The following is a 22,278-nucleotide window of genomic DNA, read 5'->3' as shown; positions in this document are numbered from 1 at the left end:
TGGAAGAGGCCCGCCGCCGCTCTGGGGTTTCGGCTGTCGGCTCCTGCCAGCCGGGGTCACAGCCTGCTGCCAGTCTGGGGTTCCTTACCCCAGGCCAGCAGCGGGCGCTGAGTGGGACCGGCGGCAGGACCCTGGCTGGCAAGGGGCCAGCAGGGGGAACCCCAGAGTGGTGGCAGGCTGAGCGGCTCCCATAGACATTCATCAGTTGTCAGCAAGAAATTGCATTTTAAAAGTATGCGATAAAACCTCTTTCAACTGGATTACTTCCAACGGGATTATTTTTCTAGGAGACTATCTCATCAACACGAGTAACTCCTTCTACAGGTGTTATGCCCTGCACAAAAGACTCTGACCTGATTTATGCCGATGTAAATCAGGAGTCACTCCAATGTAGTCACACCAGCTGGAGAATTGGAATTAGGCCTAGCGAACACAGAAGAAGGGATGTTTCCCAAAGAAAGAGAGAGAGAAAAATAACAACAAAACACAAGACTAGGCACCATCTTGAGGGAGAAGTCACCACAAATGAGTTCATAAAATGCAAAGCAAATGAGTTGTATAAACTAACAGTGTGGTAGGAGAGAGTTTCACTTAGAGAGAACCTATCATAAATCACTCACTCAGTTTTGCGGTGCCATTTAAGAAAATATTTTTCATATCCTACTACCTGCTGCTCTCTTTTCCACATGGATAGGTGTTTGTACGTACAGCAGCTTTGCAGAATTCTACTCTTCTAGGGCAAGTAGGTTTTTTAAATGTCAGATATATCCTTAGTTATTTTTTGTCAAACTTTATAATAAGGCTAAGTATTACAATGCAGTTACATAGCAATTACAATAAGGTTTTGCTTTTCAGTATGCATTACTACTGATTCATATGATCAGAAGCTGACTAGATGCTTGATTTACTTCGTACCATCCCATTGGTGTTCTTAATACATATTCTGTTGGAAGCCAAGTATGGAAAATACAATGTACTAACACTGTGACTTTTCTCAATGCAGTTTATAATTACATTGTAATTACACTGTGTTTTTTGCTATGTAATTACAGTTAGCTTTTAAGGTTTGATCATTTTATCCATTATCCTGAGAAGAGGTGGGCAACAAGTGTGTTGCTTGGGCTGCTAAATTTCATGACCGCTCAGTCTTGCCAGGCTGCTGAGATTGCATACAAGACAGAGAATGACAGCTTGGAGTAGGGTATCATAAGGTTCTATTGCCCTGCATTGAGGATGTTTTAGGTACAGACCTTCTAAAAAACGTTAAAATGTATTACCGGCACATGAAGCCTTAAATTAGAGTGTATACATGAAGACTCGGCACACCACTGCTGAAAGGTTGCCGACCCCTGATGCAGACAAACCCTTTAAGTCAGCTCTTTTCCCTGTAAAGAAGTAAGTACCAACATAGTGAAAAAGTGCTTGAAACTTTGTTCGTTCTTGTAGCTTTGTCAGTAATAATATTTATCATTTAAGTGCTTACTCTCCAATAGCTACATAATAACTATCAATACATTTAGAAGCCCTGGCAGTGGTTCACACACTTGGCATTTGTTGGACAGGATATATGGTTCATGCACTATGCTTATTTTTCTAAATCACTTATTATAAATTACCAAAAGTCTCCTTCTTATAAATCTTGAAAAATAAACGTATCTTTATAAAATATTATTAACAACTCACCTGATTTCTCATACATTTCCTGTTCTGCTGCTTGACTGAATTGTGATAGATTAGGTGAATTACTGTTATTGGCACATAAATCTGTATTTTGGCTGGTCTCCTGAAGGTCTTGTCTTATTCTTTTAGTTTGGATTGTTTCTGTTTCAAGTAATTGTAACATTATAGGAGTATTATTCTTTGCAGTTCCTTCTGCTTCACTTTTCTCAATGCAACATCTTCCAGTGCTTTGCTCTCCACTTCTCTCAGCAGTCATTCCCTCATCTGTTTGTTGAACAAAAGGACTTAAAATATCTGTGCCATGACTCTCATGACTTTCAGAAACATTAGCTCTATTAACTGATTGATGAAAATTAATGTCAAAGTGTTTATGTAGCATAGGCGAAGTACTTCTATGGTATAATTATCTAAACCTTTGGAAATATTTCTGCATTATGAACATTTTGTTCACCATTCACTATACAATGAAAATTGTAAACATTGAATAAATAAGGATTCAAAAATTGTTCTGTGAAAATGTGGTGTTTTAGTCTGGTTTCTCTTTAAAGAAAAATTCTTTAACAAAGAGTGCTTAAGAATTTCTTCATTTTCATTACTTTAGTCAATATCAATATTATAGGTTTCAGAGTAGCAGCCCTGTTAGTCTGTATCTGCAAAAAGAACAGGAGTACTTGTTAGTCTCTAAGGTGCCACAAGTACTCCTGTTCTTTTTATCAATATTATAGTTATATTTTGAAAGTAACAAAATAACTACCAGGGGCTCGGCTGCAAAAATGGCCAATCAATTAATTTTGCATACCTGGCAATATTTCTGGAATGCAATTCATGCATTTGCCATTTGTGTATGCTACTGTATATGCTGCACATATTGTGCTGCTCTAAAAGATCTATTACAAACTACAACATGCCTACAGAGAATTCCTAAAATTATTTAAAAAATAAATAAAACTTTTCACCTGATTTTTGGGAAGTTTCCTGCTCTGTTTCTTGGGTCAGCTGAGATGGATGAAGTAAATTCTTGTTCATACAACTAGTGGAATACAAATCTGTGTCTAAGCTAATTTCCTGAATGTCCTGTCTCTTTCTTTTCACTTGAAATGCTTCTTTTTCATGTAACTGTAAAGCTGTAGATGTGTTAATATCTGAATTCATTTCATCTTCAATTTTCTCAGTGCAACATCTTCCAGTGCTTCCTTCTGCGCTTAGCATCATCCTTATTCTCTCATCTGTTTGATGAGCAAAAGGTCTTAGCACACTGATGCTAAAATTCTCAGGACTTTCAGAATCACTAGCTCTATTAACAGCTGCTGAAAATTCATGCAATGAAAGCGTTTCTGTACTTGTTTGAAGTGTTTGTACAGTACAGTTATCTACATCTTTAGAGACATTTTTATAAATGTTTTGATTCTCATTGTCAATATACTGTTCAGATAGGACTGTATAGCCTGAATCAGTGAGCTTTACAGTTCCCTGTGGTGAAAATGTAGTTAGGCTTTCTGATTCTAGCCGGTTTCCCTGTAAAGAAATACCTTCAAAAAGAGGTAAAGAGTGTTTTAAACTTTTTTCCTCCTCATTAATTCTATCGATATCAAAGTTAATTTGATCTTTGGAGTTTTCAGAATAAAGAAACTGGTCTGATGGTCTATTATTCTCATTGTAAATGATGTTTTCTTCAACAAAGTGGATACTACTTATTCTCTTAGCTGCGTTCAGACTCTTGTCACCCATGCTACCATCATTATTGTGGTTAAGACAATGGCATTCATTATCCTGATTCATAAAACATTGCTCTGCAGTCACAAGAGGCACACTGATTTCTTCACACAAAGAAAGTACTGAGTGAGAATCAAGTTCTGTTAACTCAGCATTCTCAAACTGCTCTGTAGATGCTTTTACTACAGGAATTGAGGATTCAGTGCACAGTAAACCAGTTACCTGGTCTGTCACTATTATTGAAGGTTTGTTGTTGCTTCCACAAGTCTTCTCCTTTTCTTCTGAAACTGGAGTATCACTATTATAGAAGTCATGTTCTTTTTGCATTTCTGTCTGCTTGGGTATGCTGGGCTTTTCCCCTACTTCACAAATATTATCTGAACTATAATTATGATGTACAGAGGACCTAGTTATTCTTTTTGAGAAAGAGGTATTAACTGTGAACCCAATGTTGTTATGTCCAACATGAGGGTCATATGTTTTGTGGCTTCTGCTTCTTGTTTTGTCTCTAGATGTATCTGAAGGAGACACAATTGTCCTGTACTCACTGACATTCTCGATAGATACAATCTTTTCTACAGTCCCTGCTGATTTCTTTGTCTGTGTTGGAACCAGTCTTGTATCTTTTGAGTTTTTTTCATTCAACAATCTATGATCCTCAAATACTCTGGAGATGGAACCTTTGGCATTTCTTATTGAATTTTCTTTGCTACTTTGTTCAAAGTTGATAAATCCTTGCTTTGATATATTATTATTACCAACATCTGAATTGTGAACTGTGCTATCTGAATGTACTTCCAACTACAAAAACAAAACATGATTAATTAAATTTTCTGGTAGATTGCTTTGTAATATTTCATTCTAGATTGCTGCTTCAACTGTATAGCCAATGCTACAAGTCACAAAATATGGTAGAACTCAACTGGACTTGTCTTAGAGATTATTTCACATCTGGTGATCTGCTTGGAGCAGAAAAACAACAAAAACTAAACTAAATGTTGAAAGCATCAATGACACTATCAAAAATATGTTTTCCAAATAAAGGGTCTATTTTTGTGTTTATGATACTCTGTTTGGTGAATGCTTATCATCAATAAAATATAAAACAGTGTTTTAGGATGTAAGTTAAACATAGAAAAAATGAAAACACTTATATTCCAATACAGTATTTCTGACAATGACAGTCTCTACCAAGGTAAATTACACAGATATTTACCACAACACATAAAATTATAGCAAGTAAGAAAAAAGGTCTTTCCACGCCTCATCATATGCTAAAGATATTATTAGTTATGAAATGTTTAATATGTACTGTTTCTGAAGAGCATTTCAGAAATGCTCTACTTTTCTATTATACTTTATTGTAGAATAGCAGATGCATGACTGTTCACCACCAAATGACAATGATTGTTCCTTAAAAAAAAAGTTACCTGGTGCTGGTTTGTGTCATTTATTCTTTGAGCATTTAATGTACTCTCTACATCCTTTTTAGCTGAAAGGAAAACGAGAGATTGAAAGGATCAATATCAAAAGAAAATTACAATTCTCTGCTTTACAGGCACAGCATCCTATACTCAGAGTCTAGCTCGTAGTGAAACCTAACAGCCATTTGCTATCTGGAAATAACAAAGAAAACATAAGGATAAAAAAAGTTAGACATTAAAATCATGAGCTCAGATCTCCAGTTGCATCAGAAGTCTGCTTGATACAGTTGAGGAGAAGAAGGAGTAAATGTGTCTTTAAGCGTCCTGATTCCTGAGTAGGTTGACCCTTTAGAGGCCATTCTGAAGCCAGTGATAGCTGGTTCACAAGTTGCTCAAGTCATGCCCCTTCTACCCCCAGCATGCTTTGTACACTGGGCAGAGGAAGGAAACGGGATGGTGTAAAAGGCAACTCATCAGCTCTACACCTGCCAGGGATTGCCCCCGAATCAGTTTAGTTGCTGGCTGGTTGTTTAAATTAGCTTTCTGGCCATCCCTTTGTGTTGCCAGAGTGGCATAAGTGGGCTGGAATAGGGGCCAGGATCTGGCTCTAGATATTTATGTAAATAAATCAGGCACTAAAATCATAGCATATAACCATTGTGAATTTACATTCCAGTATTTATAGCTTTATCAACAGTTAAAAACAGTCCTTCTAGAGCTGGGAGCTTTCTCCTAAGGCATATGTAAAGTTAATCAGGAGAGGAATAAAAGACACACATTCACCTTCTATCGGTTACTAATTAGTCATACAACAGGACAGAAAAATGTAAGGAATGAATTCTTTATACAGAAAAACATGGAGATTGTAAAAATTCTCATGTGTTCAAAAAATCTGAAATTCAAACCACATAACAGTGACTACTGATTGGCTATGAAACTGGTTTCAATAAAGTTCAAGTAACTGAAGAATTTTCATGGTGACAACCATGTCTCCATGGCCCACAAGCATCATGAAACTTTGCACTAAGATATCCTACAATGAAACTCAATACCTGACAGACACAGAATGAGAGGTTACTCACCTTGTGCAGTAACTGGAGTTCTTTGAGATGGGTGTCCCTATGGGTGCTCCACTTCAGGTGTGGTTGCACTCCATGAGTCTTAGAGCTGAGATTTTCTGTAGTAGCACCTGTTCAGCCCACGCATGTGCTCCAGATATCCTCATGCCCTGTACCAAGGATATATAGAGTTGCATGGGCAAAACGGCCTGAGTTCCTTCTCTACCATGAAGTCCTATAAGACAGAACTCCAAAGCAGAGGGGAAGGAGGGTGAGTAGTAGAGCACCTGTAGGGACATACATCTCAGAGAATTCCAGTTACTGCATGTGACAGAATACACCCCTGTATTCACACCCTACACACTACTGTAATAATCTTTGTATAAAGTACAAAGCTGCCTTGTAAGGTATCATTTGAAAACTCATAATTTGCTGGTCAGTATTGTCCTGGTAAAATATGTGTGGTAACATTGTATGTGAAATTATAAGATTCCCCTGGATGGTGTTATTAACACATGTTCCAAACCCCACAGCTCTGCTCAACACATGGCTGGCAAACAGGTCTGTCCTAAACAAAGAAATGTGTGCTCTGCTTAATTTGCATTTAAGCAGTAAACAGAGTCATCAAGCAGGAAGGAAAGACAAAGGAAGTTCAAAAAGCTAGATGGAAAAAACAGCAGGGAACATCCTTCCACATAGATTCTTTGTCTCCTAGTGTCCAGCTGGAAATGTTTTTCAAGAGGGGGACTGAAACTATATAAAAAGGAGGGACAAACATCCCAAGACATCCCTTTCTCTTTCTCCCTGCCCATCACATTCATTACACATGAAGAGAAAAAGGAAGCAGATGTTGGACTCTGGTAGAGGGGTCCTTACCTGAAACTTTTGGCAGTAATCTGGTGAAGCATATGGTAAGAAACTTTGCTTGAATCTAATATAGTTTGTTAGGTTAGACATTAGTAAACATCTTATCTTTATTTTTCTTGTAACCATTTCTGACTTTTATGCCTCATTACTTGTATTCACTTAAAATCTCTCTTTGTAGTTAATAAACTTGTTTTACTGTTTTATCTAACCCAGTGTATTTAAATTGAAGGGTCTGAATAACTATTTGAGATAATAAACTGGCATACTATTCCCTTAAAGGAATAACGGATTTAAAATTTTTGTACTGTCTAAGAGAGATTGGGCAGTACAGAACATGTATTTCTGTGTTCGTCACCCTGCAGTATAACCAAGGCTGGTGAGAGACAGAATGTAACCCAAGTGTGGCTGGCAGGCTGCAGTTACACACAGACACTCAGGGTGTGATTTGCATGCCAGAAGGCTGTTTGTGAGTGGCCCAAGTGGGAGCTACTTCACTAAGGCACCCAAGGTTGCAGAGCAGGGGTAACACAGCCCCCCACTGGTCTGGACTGTACCCTGGTATGTCACATTGCACAAGCAGAGTAACCTCTCCTCCTTCTTTGAGTAGCATCCCTATGGGTGCTCCACTTCAGGTGACTTCCAAGCAGTATCACCTTAAGGTAGAGGGGGCTTTGGAACTGGATCCAACACTGAAGAAAGGACTGCCATAGCAACAGCCGCATCTGATCTAGTGTCATTTATCAGCATGTAGTGTTTGGAAAAAGTGTACACTGAAAATTTCAGTATTTGGAAAAAAAATTTACAGCCATGGAGACAGCTTGGGATATTGTTGAATGGGTCATTACTCTTGAAGGGGGCTAAATATTAGCAGTTTGGTGATGAACAAGAATATAACTGGAAACCCACTTTGAAAGTCTTCGGGTGGAAAATGAAGATCCTTTGGATCTGTCTGCAACTGAAGTAAACAGTGTGGGAGAGTTTCTGAATGGTTTAGTTCTGTCCAAATAGAAGGTTAAAGCCCTTCTAATGTCCAAGGTATGGAGGGCAGCTTCCCCTCTAGGGTGGTGAGGCTTTGAAAAGTACACAGGAAGGTGGATAGCTTGATTAATGTGGAAATTGGAGGATATTTTAAATATGAACTTGGGATGCTGGCACAGCAATATCTTTTTATCCTTGAAAAAAACCATGAAGGGAGGACTACCCATTAACCTTCCTAGTTCTCCAATCCTGTGGGCAGAAATGATAGCTACTAAGAATGCTGTTTTCTCAGATAAATATAGCAGACAACAGTTAGCTAATGGCTCAAATGGAGGTTTCATAGGACTAAAAAGGACAAAGTTCAAACCCCATAGTCTAATTTCCGGGAAAAGATTACCCAATCCCTTGATGAATCTTCTTGTCATGGGATGAGCAAAGACTGAAAATCCTTGCACAGGGGAATGAAAGGCTGTAACAATCACCTAATGAACTCTGACAGAACTCTCAAAGACCTGACTTCTTTAAATCCAACAGGTAATCAAGAACCCCAGAGAGGGAAGTATGAACAAGTGAAAACTGATGCTGGGTACACCAATGGTGAAATCTTTTCCATTTCTGAAGGTAAGTATTTCTAGTAGAGTTCTTTCTGCTTTTAATAGGATCTGTTTTACCTCTGCTGAACTGGAAACCTCTATGCCAAAGTGAAAGGGATAATGGACTTTTCACCCACGCCTCATGGAACGCTTGGGGGACGGTGATTCTGCACCAGGTGATGCTGGCTGGCTGTCCACCAGGATCTTCAGAGGAACTCTACCCTCCTGCTTCTGTTCCTGCAGTTCAACCAGACGCCTCAACATGTCTGCTTGGTCCCTCATAATCCGAAGCATCTTATCCTGTGCTGCACGCTCTTGCTCATTGGAAGCTTTCCTGCTCTCCATAGCCATGTCTAACTTCTCAGACAGTGAAATCCTCCACACTCTCAGCTTTGTGTCAGCTGTCCTAGAGGTGTTCATTATCTCGGTGAACATGTCCTCACGCGTTCCCTTTCTCCTCCTTCTAATCAGCGAAAGTTTTCTTTCTGTTGTTGATGACACGCTGAAGGACACGTTGTTAGTCATGGGAAAAAATAAAGGAGCCATTGTACATGAATAAAATGTTTCCAAAGCAAGGCCATTTTCATAAAAAGAAACAACCCCTTATTACATTAGGTGCAGGCCATAGCATAATCAGAATCTGTAACCATTCACTGTGCTGTTTTGCTTCTCCAGCCATGGCGAGTAGGGCCCCCGGGTCATGGGTGACTGCACTTTTAATGAAGTTTATGGCAGGCTCATGTCAGGAGCAGAGGTAGCTAGTCAAACAATGGCCCTTCCCCATAGCATCACGGGAAGCTGTTTACGAACGGGGTGGGGAGGAACGTTTTCACTCCCAAATTGCGGAATCTCTCATGTGGGGCCCCAGTCCCCTATCAGTCACTTTAAACTACTTGCTGACTCATGCTGAGCACAATAAAGGCACATTAGCGGCTGCATGGTTTGGCGATCCAGAATGTGGGGGGGTGGGGTCGGTCTACATACCCTTTTTTTAGCTTGTAAGAGCACTTTTAATGAGAACTTCCCCCATTTCCCCGAGGCAACCCTATCTGATATCAGTCTCCTGAGGGTAACAGAGATGGAAAGGAAGGAGATGCTGTATAGACCCGATCCTTATGCTGCTATGCTATAACGCAATGATGCCAGTAGAATTAATTCAGGAGTTGCGTGGGAAAGTGTCCTACCATGGTGGAAGAAATAAGATTGCCCTGCCCAGAAACCTTCTGCAAAGTATTGCAGAGTATCTCCATGAAAGTTTCCTAGAGATATCTATGGAGGATTTCCGGGCTATCCCAGTCCACTTAAACAGTCTTTTCCGGGGGCCACTCTCTGCATAGCTGGAGCGGCTTCTTGTAAGCAGAGAACCACAGCACCTCGCTTTTTCTTCACAGTAAACATGCAATACCACTGAATGTGTGTGCTCGCTAAAATTTAACTGGACTTTGATTGTAATTGTATATTCAGCAGAGGTGCCTTCCCCGGCATCACGGTCGGCCACCGTGATGTCCTGCGACCCACAGGGCTCCAGGGTTAAAAATATTTCCTGGCTCTCGGGGAGAATGGATCCACCACTCACCTGTCTCCCATTCTCCTCCTCCTCTTTCTCATCCACCATATTGTCCTTCTTGTTGTCCTTAGACTCACACACCTGTGAGGTGTCCACGTTGCTTGTGGGGGTGCTGGTGGGCATCCTCGAGAATCGCATGCAGCTCGTTGTAGAACCTGCATGTGTGGGGTTCAGCACCAGAATGACTCTTCACCTCCCTTGCCTTCTGGTACACTTGGCGAAGTCCTTTTATTTTCACACGGCACTGTTGTGTGTCCCTTATGTAGCCCTTCTCTCCCATTCCATGAGTGATCTTTGCACAGATGTCAGCGTTTCTTCTGCTGGATTGGAGCTCTGATTGCACAGACTCTTCTCCCCACACAGCGATGAGATCCACCACCTCCTGTGAAGACCAGGCTGGAGCGCGTTTGGGGCGTGTAGTCTCCATGATCAGCTGTGATGATCAAACAGGAAATGAGAAATCAAAAATTCCTGGGGCGTTAGCAGGGGAGAGGCTGTTTTCTGTGCACCTAGCTGCAGTGCAGCAGAGTTGAGAATGATCTTCAGAGTAGTCACAGATGAGCATTGTGGGACACCACCTGGAGGCCAATTAAGTCGAATTACACAACACTGCATCTGCACTACCTCACAGTCGACCCATGAAAATCGAATTAAGTGCTACGCCTCTCGCAGAGCTATATTACAGAAGTCGACATTAGAGGCGACTTAGGTCAGAGTAAAGGACCTGACAGAGTAGACACATACATTAACAGGTCAATGGGACACAATCATTCCGGGGTACAAAATATATCGGAAGGACAGAACAGGTCGTGCGGGGGTGGGAGGGTGGCACTATATGTGAAAGAAAATGTAGAATCAAATGAAGTAAAAAATTTTAAGTGAATCCACATGTTTCATAGAATCTCTATGGATAGTAATTTCATGCTCTAATAAGAATATAACATTAGGGATCTATTATCGACCACCTGACCAGGACAGTGATAGTGATGATGAAATGCTAAGGAAAATTAGAGAGGCTATCAAAATTAAGAACTCAATAATAGTGGGGGATTTCAATTATCCCCATATTGACTGGGAACATGTCACCTCAGGACGAAATGCAGAGACAACATTTCTCAATACTTTAAATGACTGCTTCTTGGAGCAGCTGGTACGGGAACCCACAAGGGGAGAGACAACTCTCAATTTAGTCCTGAGTGGAGCACAGGAGCTGGTTCAAGAGGTAACTATAACAGGACTGCTTGGAAATAGTGACCATAATATAATAACATTTAACATCCCTGTTAAACAGCCCAACACTGTGGCATTTAATTTCAGAAAGGGGAACTATGCACAAATGAAGGGGTTAGTTAAACAGAAATTAAAAGGTACAGTGATTAAAGTGAAATCCCTGCAAGCTGCATGGACGCTTTTCAAAGACACCATAATAGAGGCCCAACTTAAATGTATACCCCAAATTAAAAAACACAGTAAAAGAACTAAAAAAGAGCCACCATGGCTTAACAACCATGTAAAAGAAGCATTGAGAGATAAAAAGGCATCTTTTAAAAAGTGGAAGTCAAATCCTAGTGAGGTAAATAGAAAGGAGCATAAATACTGCCAAATTAAGTGTAAAAATGTAATAAGAAAAGCCAAAGAGGAGTTTGAAGAACGGCTAGCCAAAAACTCAAAAGGAAATAAAATGTTTTTTAAGTACATCAGAAGCAGGAAGCCTGCTAAACAACCAGTGGGGCCCCTGGACGATCAAGATACAAAAGGAGCGCTTAAAGATGATAAAGTTATTGCAGAGAAACTAAATGGATTCTTTGCTTCAGCCTTCACGGCTGAGGATGTTAGGGAGATTCCCAAACCTGAGCCAGCTTTTGTAGGTGACAAATCTGAGGAATTATCACAGATTGAGGTGTTCACTAGAGGAGATTTTGGAATTAATTGATAAACTTAACAGTAACAAGTCACCGGGACCAGATGGCATTCAACCAAGAGTTCTGAAAGAACTCAAATGTGAAGCTGCTCAACTCCGGAGTATGTTGCCTGCCTGAGGGAGCAGTCACTGAAGATGATCCTTTTCGTTCCTTAGAGATAGTAGTTTCCTCTGGGTCTGAGGCGGTGCACATTGATAGCTCAAGTAGATGTAGCTTCAGCCATGAGGTCCTGTAATGGGGCAGATCCCACCCTCCAATGTTACAGCTGCTCAGGGCATATAGGGAGCACAACATACCAGGTCTGGTTTCAAAAACTGCTTCTTTATTAACTTACAAAATGGCCACCAGAGACAAGGCAAAACTCCCAACCCTGGAATACATGTTTAGGAACTATCTAAAATAATGGAAACAGCTTCAGAGCCTTGGCTGCCCAGCATCCTGTTACCCTCAGGAGACTGATATCAGATAGGGTCGCCTCGGGGAAATGGGGGAAGTTCTCATTAAAAGTGCTCTTACAAGCTAAAAAAAGGGTATGTAGACCGACCCCACGCCCCCACATTCTGGATCGCCAAACCATGCAGCCGCTAATGTGCCTTTATTGTGCTCAGCATGAGTCAGCAAGTAGTTTAAAGTGACTGATAGGGGACTGGGGCCCCACATGAGAGATTCCGCAATTTGGGAGTGAAAACGTTCCTCCCCACCCCGTTCGTAAACAGCTTCCCGTGATGCTATGGGGAAGGGCCAATTGGAGTTGCAGCTAGCAAGGGATGTGAAGGGTAACAAGAAGGGTTTCTACAGTATGTTAGCAACAAGAAGGTCAGGGAAAGTACGGGACCCTTACTGAATGGCGGAGGCAACATAGTGACAGATGATATGGAAAAAGCTGAAGTACTCAATGCTTTTTTTGCCTTGGTTTTCACAGCCAAGGTCAGCTCCCAGACTGCTGCACTGGGCAACACAGTATTGGAGTAGGTGAGCAGCCCTCAGTGGTGTAAGAACAGGTTAAGGACTATTTAGAAAAGCTGGATGTGCACAAGTCCATGGGTCCAGATCTAATGCATCCAAGGGTGCTGAGGGAGTTGGCTGATGTGATTGCAGAGCCATTGGCCATTATCTTTGAAAATTCGTGGCGATCGGGGAAGGTCCCGGACGATTGAAAAAAGGAAAATATAGTGTCCATATTTAAAAAAGGGAAGAAAGAGAACCTGGGGATCTACAGCCTCACCTCAGTCCCTGGCAAAATCATGGAGCAGGTCCTCAAGGAATCCATTCTGAAGCACTTGGAGGAGAGGAAGGTGATCAGGAACAGTCAACATCAATTCACCAAGGGCAAGTCATGTCTGACCAACCTGATTGCCTTCTATGATGAGAAAACTGGCTCTGTGGATATGGGGAAAGTGGTGGATGTGATATATCTTGACTTTAGCAAAGCTTTTGATAGGGTCTTCCACAGTATTCTTGCCAGCAAGTTAAAAAAGTATGGATTGGATGAATGGACTATAAAGTGAATAGAAAGCTGGCTAGATTGTCGGGCTCAACGGGTAGCGATCAATGGCTCGATGTCTAGTTGGCAACCGGTATCAAGCGGAGTGCCCCAGGGGTCGGTCCTGGGGCCGGTTTTGTTCAACATCTTTATTAATGATCTGGATGATGGGATTAATTGCACCCTCAGCAAGTTCGCAGATGACACTAAGATTCGGGGAGAGGTAGATACGCTGGAGGGTAAGGATAGAGTCCAGAGTGACCTAGACAAATTGGAGGACTGAGCCAAAAGAAATCTAATGAGGTTCAACAAGGACAAGTGCAGAGTCCTGCACTTAGGAAGGAAGAATCCCATGCACTGCTACAGGCTGGGGACCGACTGGCTAAGCAGCAGTTCTGCAAAAAAGGACCTGGGGATTACAGTGGACGAGAAGCTGGATATGAGTCAGCAGTGTGCCCTTGTTGCCAAGAAGGCCAACAGCATACTGGGCTGTATTAGTAGGAGCACTGCCAGCAGATCAAGGGAAGTGATTATTCCCCTCCATTCGGCACTGGGTGAGGCCACACCTGGAGTATTGCGTCCAGTTTTGGTCCCCCCATTACAGAAGGGATGTGGACGAATTGGAGAGAGTCCAGTGGAGGGCAATGAAAATGATTAGGGGGCTGGGGCACATGACTTATGAGGAGAGGCTGAGGGAACTGGGCTTATTTAGTCTGCAGAAGAGAAGAAGGAGTGGGGACTTGATAGCAGCCTTCAACTACCTGAAGGGGGTTCCAAAGAGGATGGAGCTAGGCTGCTCTCAGTGGTGGTAGATGATAGAAGAAGAACCAATGGTCTCAAGTTGCAATGGGGGAGGTCTAGGTTGGATATTAGGAAACACTATTTCACTAGGAGTGTGGTGAAGCACTGGAATGGGTTCCTAGGGAGGTGGTGGAATCTCCATCCTTAGAGATTTTTAAGGCCCAGCTTGACAAAACCTTGGCTGGGATGATTTAGTTGATGTTGGTCCTGCTTTGAGCAGGGGATTGGACTAGATGACCTCCTGAGGTCTCTTCCATCCCTAATATTCTATGATTCTATGACTCTACCTGTGGGGAAGGTAGCCGCGAACTCCGCCATCCCCGGAACCGACAGCCAAATGCGACCAGACATCGTCATCACCAATGAGGACAGGAAGAAGATCATCATGGTGGATGTCACAGTGCCCTTCGAAAACAGGATCCCGGCTTTCCACGACACCCGATCTCAAAAGCTGGAGAAATACACCCCTCTGGCTGACACCCTGAGAGCTAGGGGCTATGAGGTCCAAACTCACACGCTGATCGTCGGAGCCCTGGGCGAATGGGACCCTGGTAACAAGTGAGTGCTGAGAGAATGTGGAGTCAGTTAACACTACGCTTGGCTGATGCGGCAACTTATGGTGTCGGACACCGTCTGGTGGTTGAGGGACATCTACATAGAACACATCACCAGACATCGACAATACCAGGAGGGATGAACTGGAGTGCCGATGAGAAGTGCAGTCGGGAAAGTAACTCAAATACTTTCCTGATGAACTGTTTTTTTCTCTAAACGGGCAACCTATCCTAACTTCTCAATTACGAGGGACAAGCTTCATTCATTGATATATTTTGCTTTCCGCCACCAACTCTCTGTATAACTTTTTTCATGAGTAATGTATCCGAATGAATGGATGATAAATATCTAAACTGTGTTATTAAATTAATTCACCTAAATTGGGGTTATTGCTGATTATGCTCTATATGTATCTTATGACTTTAAAAACAAACATTGTATTTGTGGATAATCTAAACACTATACCCAGATGTACAGACACTCTTTTCTCAACCTATGCATTTTATAATTTTTTTAACATTAGCTTTAATAAAATGTTTAGTCTATATACTATTCAAATATACACAAATGATACACAACTAAGACGTGCTCAGAGTTTATCACCTTATCATTTTATTTCATCTCATGCATGCATGTTAATGAAGACAACCAACAAGAAGACTCTGCTCCAAGTCCGCTAGTACAGTCGTTCTCAACCAGGGATACCCAGAGGTCTTCCAGAGGGTACATCAACTCATCTAGATATTTGCCTAGTTTTACAACAGGTGACATAAAACGCACTAGCAATGTCAGTACAAACTAAAATTTCATACAATGACTTGTTTATACTGATCTATATACTATACACTGAAATGTAAGTACAATATTTATATTCCAACTGATTTATTTTATAATTATATGGTAAAAATGAGAAAGTAAGCAATTTTTTGGTAATAATGTGGTGTGACACTTTTGTATTTTTATGTCTGATTTTGTAAGCAAGTAGTTTTTAATTGAGATGAAACTTGGGGGTACACAAGACAAATCACACTCCTAAAAGGGGTGCAGTAGTCTGGAAAGGTTGAGAACCACTGTGCTAGTATATCAAGTGAGTGAAGTCCATAGAAGTGTTGGCTATAAGTAAGGGAATGTGACAATGGGATTTCTGTTGTTCTCTATCTAATAGTAATGAATATGCCAGAATAGCTCATTCCTACCTGATGTTGAACCTCTTCTAGCTTTAGTTATATAACTTTCAAGCAGTTTCTTCATACGCTGGTCAGTAGCTTCATCAAAGGCACACTTCCCCGTCTCATTTTTGAATAACGGATCAGCTCCATACCGAAGCAGTAACTCTGCCACCTAGAGGTAAAACTTTTCAGATATTTTTTCTTCTAATATTTTATTTCTCCTCTCTCCTCATATATGCTTCTCTGTGGTGTACAGAGAAATACCTGCCGCTAGTGTTAAAATACCACTAGAGTTTTAAAATTCCCAGTAATGGGATTTACCAAGACCAGTTATTGTACCCCAAACATTCCTCTAAATACAAGTTTGTTCCAAAGCCTTCCATTTATTTTTTTCATTTTTGAAAGTTTGCTTCAGTGAATAACCAGCTGACTTTCTAAAATCAAGGTCCAATAATAGAGTGTCTTGTTAACACGGTGATTTCTTAAATTATTTTTAAAAGGTTGATGTCATGAATAAGGCCATAGTAATTCTGTCCAATTTTACTCATTATCCAATAAGTGTGTGTAGAACAATTATTTTTAAGTATTAGAAAATTTGTAACTTAATGATTTCCTTTCTGGGACTTACTCCTCCCTCCCTCACTTCAGCACTATTGGGGTTTTGTTTCTCTCTCTCTGCATATCCAAGAGGCAGTTTAGTTCTTGGACTAGGTCACACCCTCTTCTAGTCACTAGGGCTTGGTCTACACTAAACCCCCAAATCGAACTAAGATACGCAACTTCAGCTACGTGAATAACGTAGCTGAAGTTCGAAGTACCTTAGTTCGAACTTACCTCGGTCCACACGCGGCAGGCAGGCTCCCCCGTCGACTCCGCGGTACTCCTCTCGTCTAGCTGGAGTACCGCAGTTGACGGCGAGCACTTCCTGGTTCGACTTATCGCGTCCAGACAAGACGCGATAAGTCGAACCCAGAACTTCAATTGCCAGCCGCCGAACTAGCGGCTGGGTGTAGACATACCCTAGGAGAGCACTTCCTAAATTCACAGTTTGCAGGTAATTCTGTCACTGACCCAGTTCGTTCTCTGCCTCCCCTGTTCACCTAATGGTGAAGGAGAATTAAGTTAAAGAAGCACTCAATCCGTAGTGAAACCCTCTCTAAAGCCACACATTAGGGGAATGCTGCCAAAGGTGCTGTCAACCTGCAGACCCTCACTCAGCCAGAAACACTGAGAATTCTTAGGCTTTGTCTACACTGGCAAGTGAAAGACAAAACTTTTGTCGCTCAGAGGTGTTAAAAAAAACCACCCCAAAAGACAAACGTTTTGCTGACGACAAGCACTGGTGTGAACAGCGCTTTGCTGGCAGGAGCGCTCTCCTGCCGACAACACTAACCCGGCTCATTGGGGGTGGAAGTTTTTTGTCAGCAGGAGAGCGCTCTCCTGCCGACAAACAGCGGCTACATTGTGCACCTTTTAGCAGCACGGCTGTAGTGGCACAGCTGAGTCGCTAAAAGGTGCGTAGTGCAGACACAGCCTTACTTACCCAGTGTTAGTTGGGACGTCTAACCACATAATGTACTTATACCATTCTCATTACTGTATTATCCAAGGACCTCACAATCTTTACTATATTCTTCCTCACCACATTCTTGCGGGGTAGGGAAGTATCCTCATTTTACAGATAGGAAACTGAGGCAAAGAGAGACTAAATGACTACCCGAGATCACACAGGAAGCTTGTGGAAGGGCAGAAAATTGAACCTGTGTTTCACAGGTCCCAGATGAACACCCTAATTATGGGATCAGTGACTGACCTTGAGAAAGCAGGTCAATTTTCTTCTGGATTTGGAGAGCTGGAGAAGATTTTAGAGACAGAACTTGCTACTGCCCACCAAAAAAGCTACAAATCCTGAGATGAATAAGGGTTAGGCAGGAGCAATGAATCACTCTCTGGGCAGTGCTGGAGACAGATGTTCTGGCAGGTGGTGGAAGAAGTATGGCTTAGACTTGGTCTACACTACAGAGTTAGGTCGACATAAGGCAGCTTATGTCAACCTAACTATGTCAGTGTCTACACTACAGCGTTGCTCCCGCCAAGGTAAATGCCCTACTACACCGACATAGTAACTCCACCTCCATGAGAGGCGTAAGGCTTATGTTGTGAGCTGTGAGCTGTGAAAGTGACAAGAAAGATGGCTCCCAGCTCCCCAGCCAGGCTGCTGCCAGGTCTCCACTCCCCACTAGGAACCATGCCACTGAGGTCCCAGCTCCCCACCAGGAACATGGCAGCTGGACTCCAGGCAGGGATCTCCCTGCCGGAGGCAAGAAGTCCTTGCTGGCTTTCCCCCTGCTCCTGGCTGGAAGCAGATAGGCAAGAAGCCTGTGGGGCAACTGGGCTCCCAGAGGGGCGAGGACCTGCGTGGAGCTGAAAGCCCTGGCTCTCAGCCCCCGACACTGCTCCTCTTCAGTCAGTGGAAGCGCTCGTGGTGAGGACACGCACCACTGACAGAAGGAGTAATTACTGTGGTGGCTGTTTGTCGACCTAACATAGGTTGACGTAAGATCAGGGCTGGCTCCAGGCACCAGCAAAGGAAGCAGGTGCCTGGGGCGGCCAATAGAAAGGGGCGGCAGTCAGTCCGTGATTGGGGCGGCAGATCCAGGTCTTCAGCGGCAGCTCAATCAGGGTTTGTTGTTGTTGTTTTTTCCTTCGCCGCTTGGGGCGGCAAAAAAGCTGGAGCCAACTCTGCGTAAAATTGTAGTATAGACATGCCCTTAGTCCCAGAGCTCCTGCGCAAATCTGAACTGTCTATGTTCTGTATGTTCAGACAGAGAGGCAAAGCCCACTAATGCCAGACTGGAAGAGAGGTCAGAATCCAGAAATGTGTTATGAAACTAGAGCATAGATAATAACAGAGCCCAATAAATCCACTCTAACATTGACTATTCAGTTGACTTACTGCTTAAGACCATAGGAGTAGATTTCTCTTCAGTGTATTATAACAAGAAGGGCCAGTTTTCATAATTGTGCATGCAAAAGTGCACGCAACTAATTTGCATGCACAGCTGTAGAATTTACACACAAACTACACACACATTTATGAAAATGTGGCAATAAAGTAATTAAAACTTAAATGACTCACACCCTGTTAACATAATGCTTTAGTGCAAAGTGAGCAGAAAATAATTCAGACCGGTGATTAGAGAGTAGTATTTCCCTGGGTGTAATTAATTGTTTCCCTCTAGGCTAAATGCTTGCACAGCTGGACACCCTGCTAGCAGGCACTAGTGGGGGGGGAAGTTCCACTGTGCTCCCCCTTCCTCTCTCTAGCCCTTGCTGATAAATTTCTTCATTTCTCTGTCTCTCTCACTTCCTCCTCTCTTCTTTTTGCCTGTCCTTTCCTCTCTCTCTCTGTGTGTGTGTGTGTGTGTGTGTGTGTGTGTGTGTGTGAGAGAGAGAGAGAGAGAGAGAGAGAGGAAATGAAAGGGAGAAAGTGAGTGGTGGAGAAGAGACAATCATGAATGTCAAGTATGGAACGAGTGAGGAAGGAAAATGATGCTCTGTCTACATTGGCTTGCATACTTGAACATTGGACTGTGTACAGGCTCATACATGCTCCCCAAACCTGCCCCAAGTGCCTGCATATGCTGTGCTGGACACAAGTATAACGAAATGTAACACATATATATATGTCCATACTGCCTCTGTTGTTACATAAGATTAGTGCTACTATTTCAGGGGCTGTATCCAGGATTCTGTGCAGCAGAGGGAAACACTCTAGGAACTGCTTTGCTGTGTGTTGTGGGTACTATCCCATGCCTTCACACATTTGCTGATGGCAGTTCCTAATCACATCGCCCCTCACTGTTATTCCCTGAAAAAGTAGGTGGAAGACATTTAGCAATGAGATAACGATCTGATTCTGTTCCTGTTTCTTAGGGCTGGTCCACACTACCCGCCTGATTCGGCGGGTAGAGATCGATCTTCTGGGATCGATTTATCGCGTCTCATCTGGACGCAACAGATCGATCCCAGAAGCGCTCCCCCGTCGACTGCGGAACTCCTGCTTGCCGAGAGGAGGAAGCGCTGTCGACGGGGGAGCCTGCCTGCGCCGCGTGGACCCAAAGTAAGTAAATTTAGTTCGATCTAGGAAACGTCGACTTCAGCTACGCTATTCTCGTAGCTGAAGTTGCGTTTCCTAGATCGATCCCCCGCCCCAGTGTGGACCTGCCCTTACTGTGGGACAAATGGTTATGCAGTGGAGTAGGCGACTGGTGAGATGTCGGATGGAATTTGGGCAGAACATTCTAATACACTGAAGTCAGCTGACCATGAGGGTCAATAACAATTCATTCAGCTCACATGGTACTGATATGGTGAATGCCAGTGTTGCCAAGGTATGTCCTTGGGTGGACCATCACTTCTGGTGCCTGAGAACCGGCATGGTGTGCTGGGATCACATCATTTTGGAAACCTGGAATGACCAGCAGTGGCTTCAGAACTTCCAAATGAGAAAACAGACCTTCATAGAGCCATGTGAGGAACTTGCATCAAACCTCCGGCACCAGAACACTCAATTCAGGGAAGCCATACCAGTTCAGAAGCAGGTTGCTGTTGCCCTGTGGAAGCTGGCACCACCAGATCTGCTGCATGTCACTTTGGGGTTGGAAAGTCCATTGTTGGGGTTACAGTTGTGCAGGTTTGTGAGGCAGTTAACACTGTGATCTACTCACAGGTGGGTGCCATAAGAAAAGTTCCAGAAATAATAGCTGGATTTCAGAGGATGGAGCTTCCAAACTATGCAGGGGCCATCAATGGCATCCTCATCCCAATACTTTGCCCCCCAAAAGGGACAAATGCATATGTGAACCACGTTTTCTGCAAGGCTTAGTGGTCAACAGACACAGATTAGGGGGAGAGGGATAGCTCAGTGGTTTGAGCATTGGCCTGAGCATTAGCCTGCTAAGCCTAGGGTTGTGAGCTCAATCCTTGAGGGGGCCATTTAGGGATCTGGGGCAAAAAATTGGTCCTGCTAGTGAAGGCAGGGGACTGGACTCCATGACCTTTCAAGGTCCCTTCCAGCTCTATGAGATAGGTATATCTCCATTTATTATTAAAAGTAGATTCATAACTACAAACGTGGGAAATACTAGAAAGGGTCATGACGCCAGAGTGCTGAGGTGATCAGGATTGTACTTGAAGGGAGGAGGACTTTATTCCCCAGAAATGATGGTTCTGTACACTGTGTCTGTGCCAACTGTTATCTTGGGGGACCCTGCATACCCACTCCTAACTTGTCTCATGAAGCCATTCCCCAACTCCAATGACACTGGAAAAGGGGAATTCAATTACAAGCTCTGCAGAATGGTTATGGTGTGTGTGTGTTTGCTAGGCTGGAAGCTCATTGGCGCTGCCTACACACCTATCTGGATGTCAGTGGCAAAATGGCCATTCATATACTCATCCCCTGCTGCACACTCCATGACATTTGTGAGGGTAAAAGAGGAGCGTTTCCATTCAAGTGGGCTCACAAGTCTGATTTGCAAACTTTTATAGAAAACCGGATCCCACCCACGTGCACATTGGTCCTGGTTCCCAGCGGGCAAGGGAAATTATGAACACCATACATGCACACATCTTGCCACAGCAGAGAAGCAGAGGGTGACATCTGCCGGTGCTGAGGGATACCTTCCCACCTTATACAGCTGCTGGGAATGCATATAAGGGAACACTGGTGCCTATTTGTGGGGCTACATAGCTTGTGAGGGTTTCGTTTCCCTGTAGCCAAAGATCATTTACTGTTCATTCCTGTGACATTGCACACATTAAAGACAATTATAACCCAGTGGAGATGCCCTGTTAACACCTTAGGGTTGAGTCTGTGCTGTGGAGGGTGGCAGCCAAGTTGTAATGTGGTCTTTGTGCAATGATTTTGTCTTCACTATTCACACTTGTTTATAAACCTGTTATTGGGAGCACTCAATCTCTCTTACCAACCTTATGAAGATTTCCTGGAGCAGAGGTGAGTATTCAGCCATTCTGCATGGTATGCAGTCATTTTGTTTTTTGACCGTTCATTGTCAGCAGTCCTAACTGCATTTAGGGGCTGTTACAGAGCACTAATCCCTATTACCATTGAAGCTGGTTAAGCTTTCAGTGGGAACTGGGGGGCATTTATGCACAGGGTAGTGGCAGATGGTGTCATTGCATGTGTTGCTACTGGTACTGTTTCAATTTTCTGCATGTGAACTAATCCATACAGCTGTTGATCTACCCATTTTCTGTGTTTCCGACTTCCATTGCGTTGAAAACTAGTAGCACTTTCTGTAAGAACACAATACTAACTGCACTTTCCCATCCCTCCCATGTATCCTTGGGACTTAGTATATTTCTGAGCCTCAGGAGGGAGGGTTTGGTGGGGGACAGACAGAAAAGTATTCGCAGTATCATGGCATCAAATAATTATATCCC

The 22,278-nt window shown here is 42.9% G+C and overlaps 1 protein-coding gene across 1 annotated transcript in view; it reads right to left on the bottom strand.

Annotated features, from left to right (window-relative positions):
* The window catches only part of ANKRD31 (ankyrin repeat domain 31), a 115,310-nt gene that overhangs the window by 58,551 nt on the left and 34,481 nt on the right, over positions 1-22,278 (bottom strand). The window contains 4 exon segments of the mRNA XM_026649268.1: positions 1,684-1,944; positions 2,637-4,194; positions 4,824-4,885; positions 15,838-15,982. Coding sequence (XP_026505053.1) covers positions 1,684-1,944; positions 2,637-4,194; positions 4,824-4,885; positions 15,838-15,982 — 2,026 coding nt within the window.

The sequence above is a fragment of the Terrapene carolina genome, unplaced genomic scaffold, assembly GCF_002925995.2.
Source record: "Terrapene carolina triunguis isolate 2854851 unplaced genomic scaffold, T_m_triunguis-2.0 Scaffold69, whole genome shotgun sequence".
NCBI classification, from domain to species: domain Eukaryota; kingdom Metazoa; phylum Chordata; order Testudines; family Emydidae; genus Terrapene; species Terrapene triunguis.
Note: the sequence above shows the minus strand (reverse complement) of the source record. Positions and strands in the feature narration are given on the sequence as shown.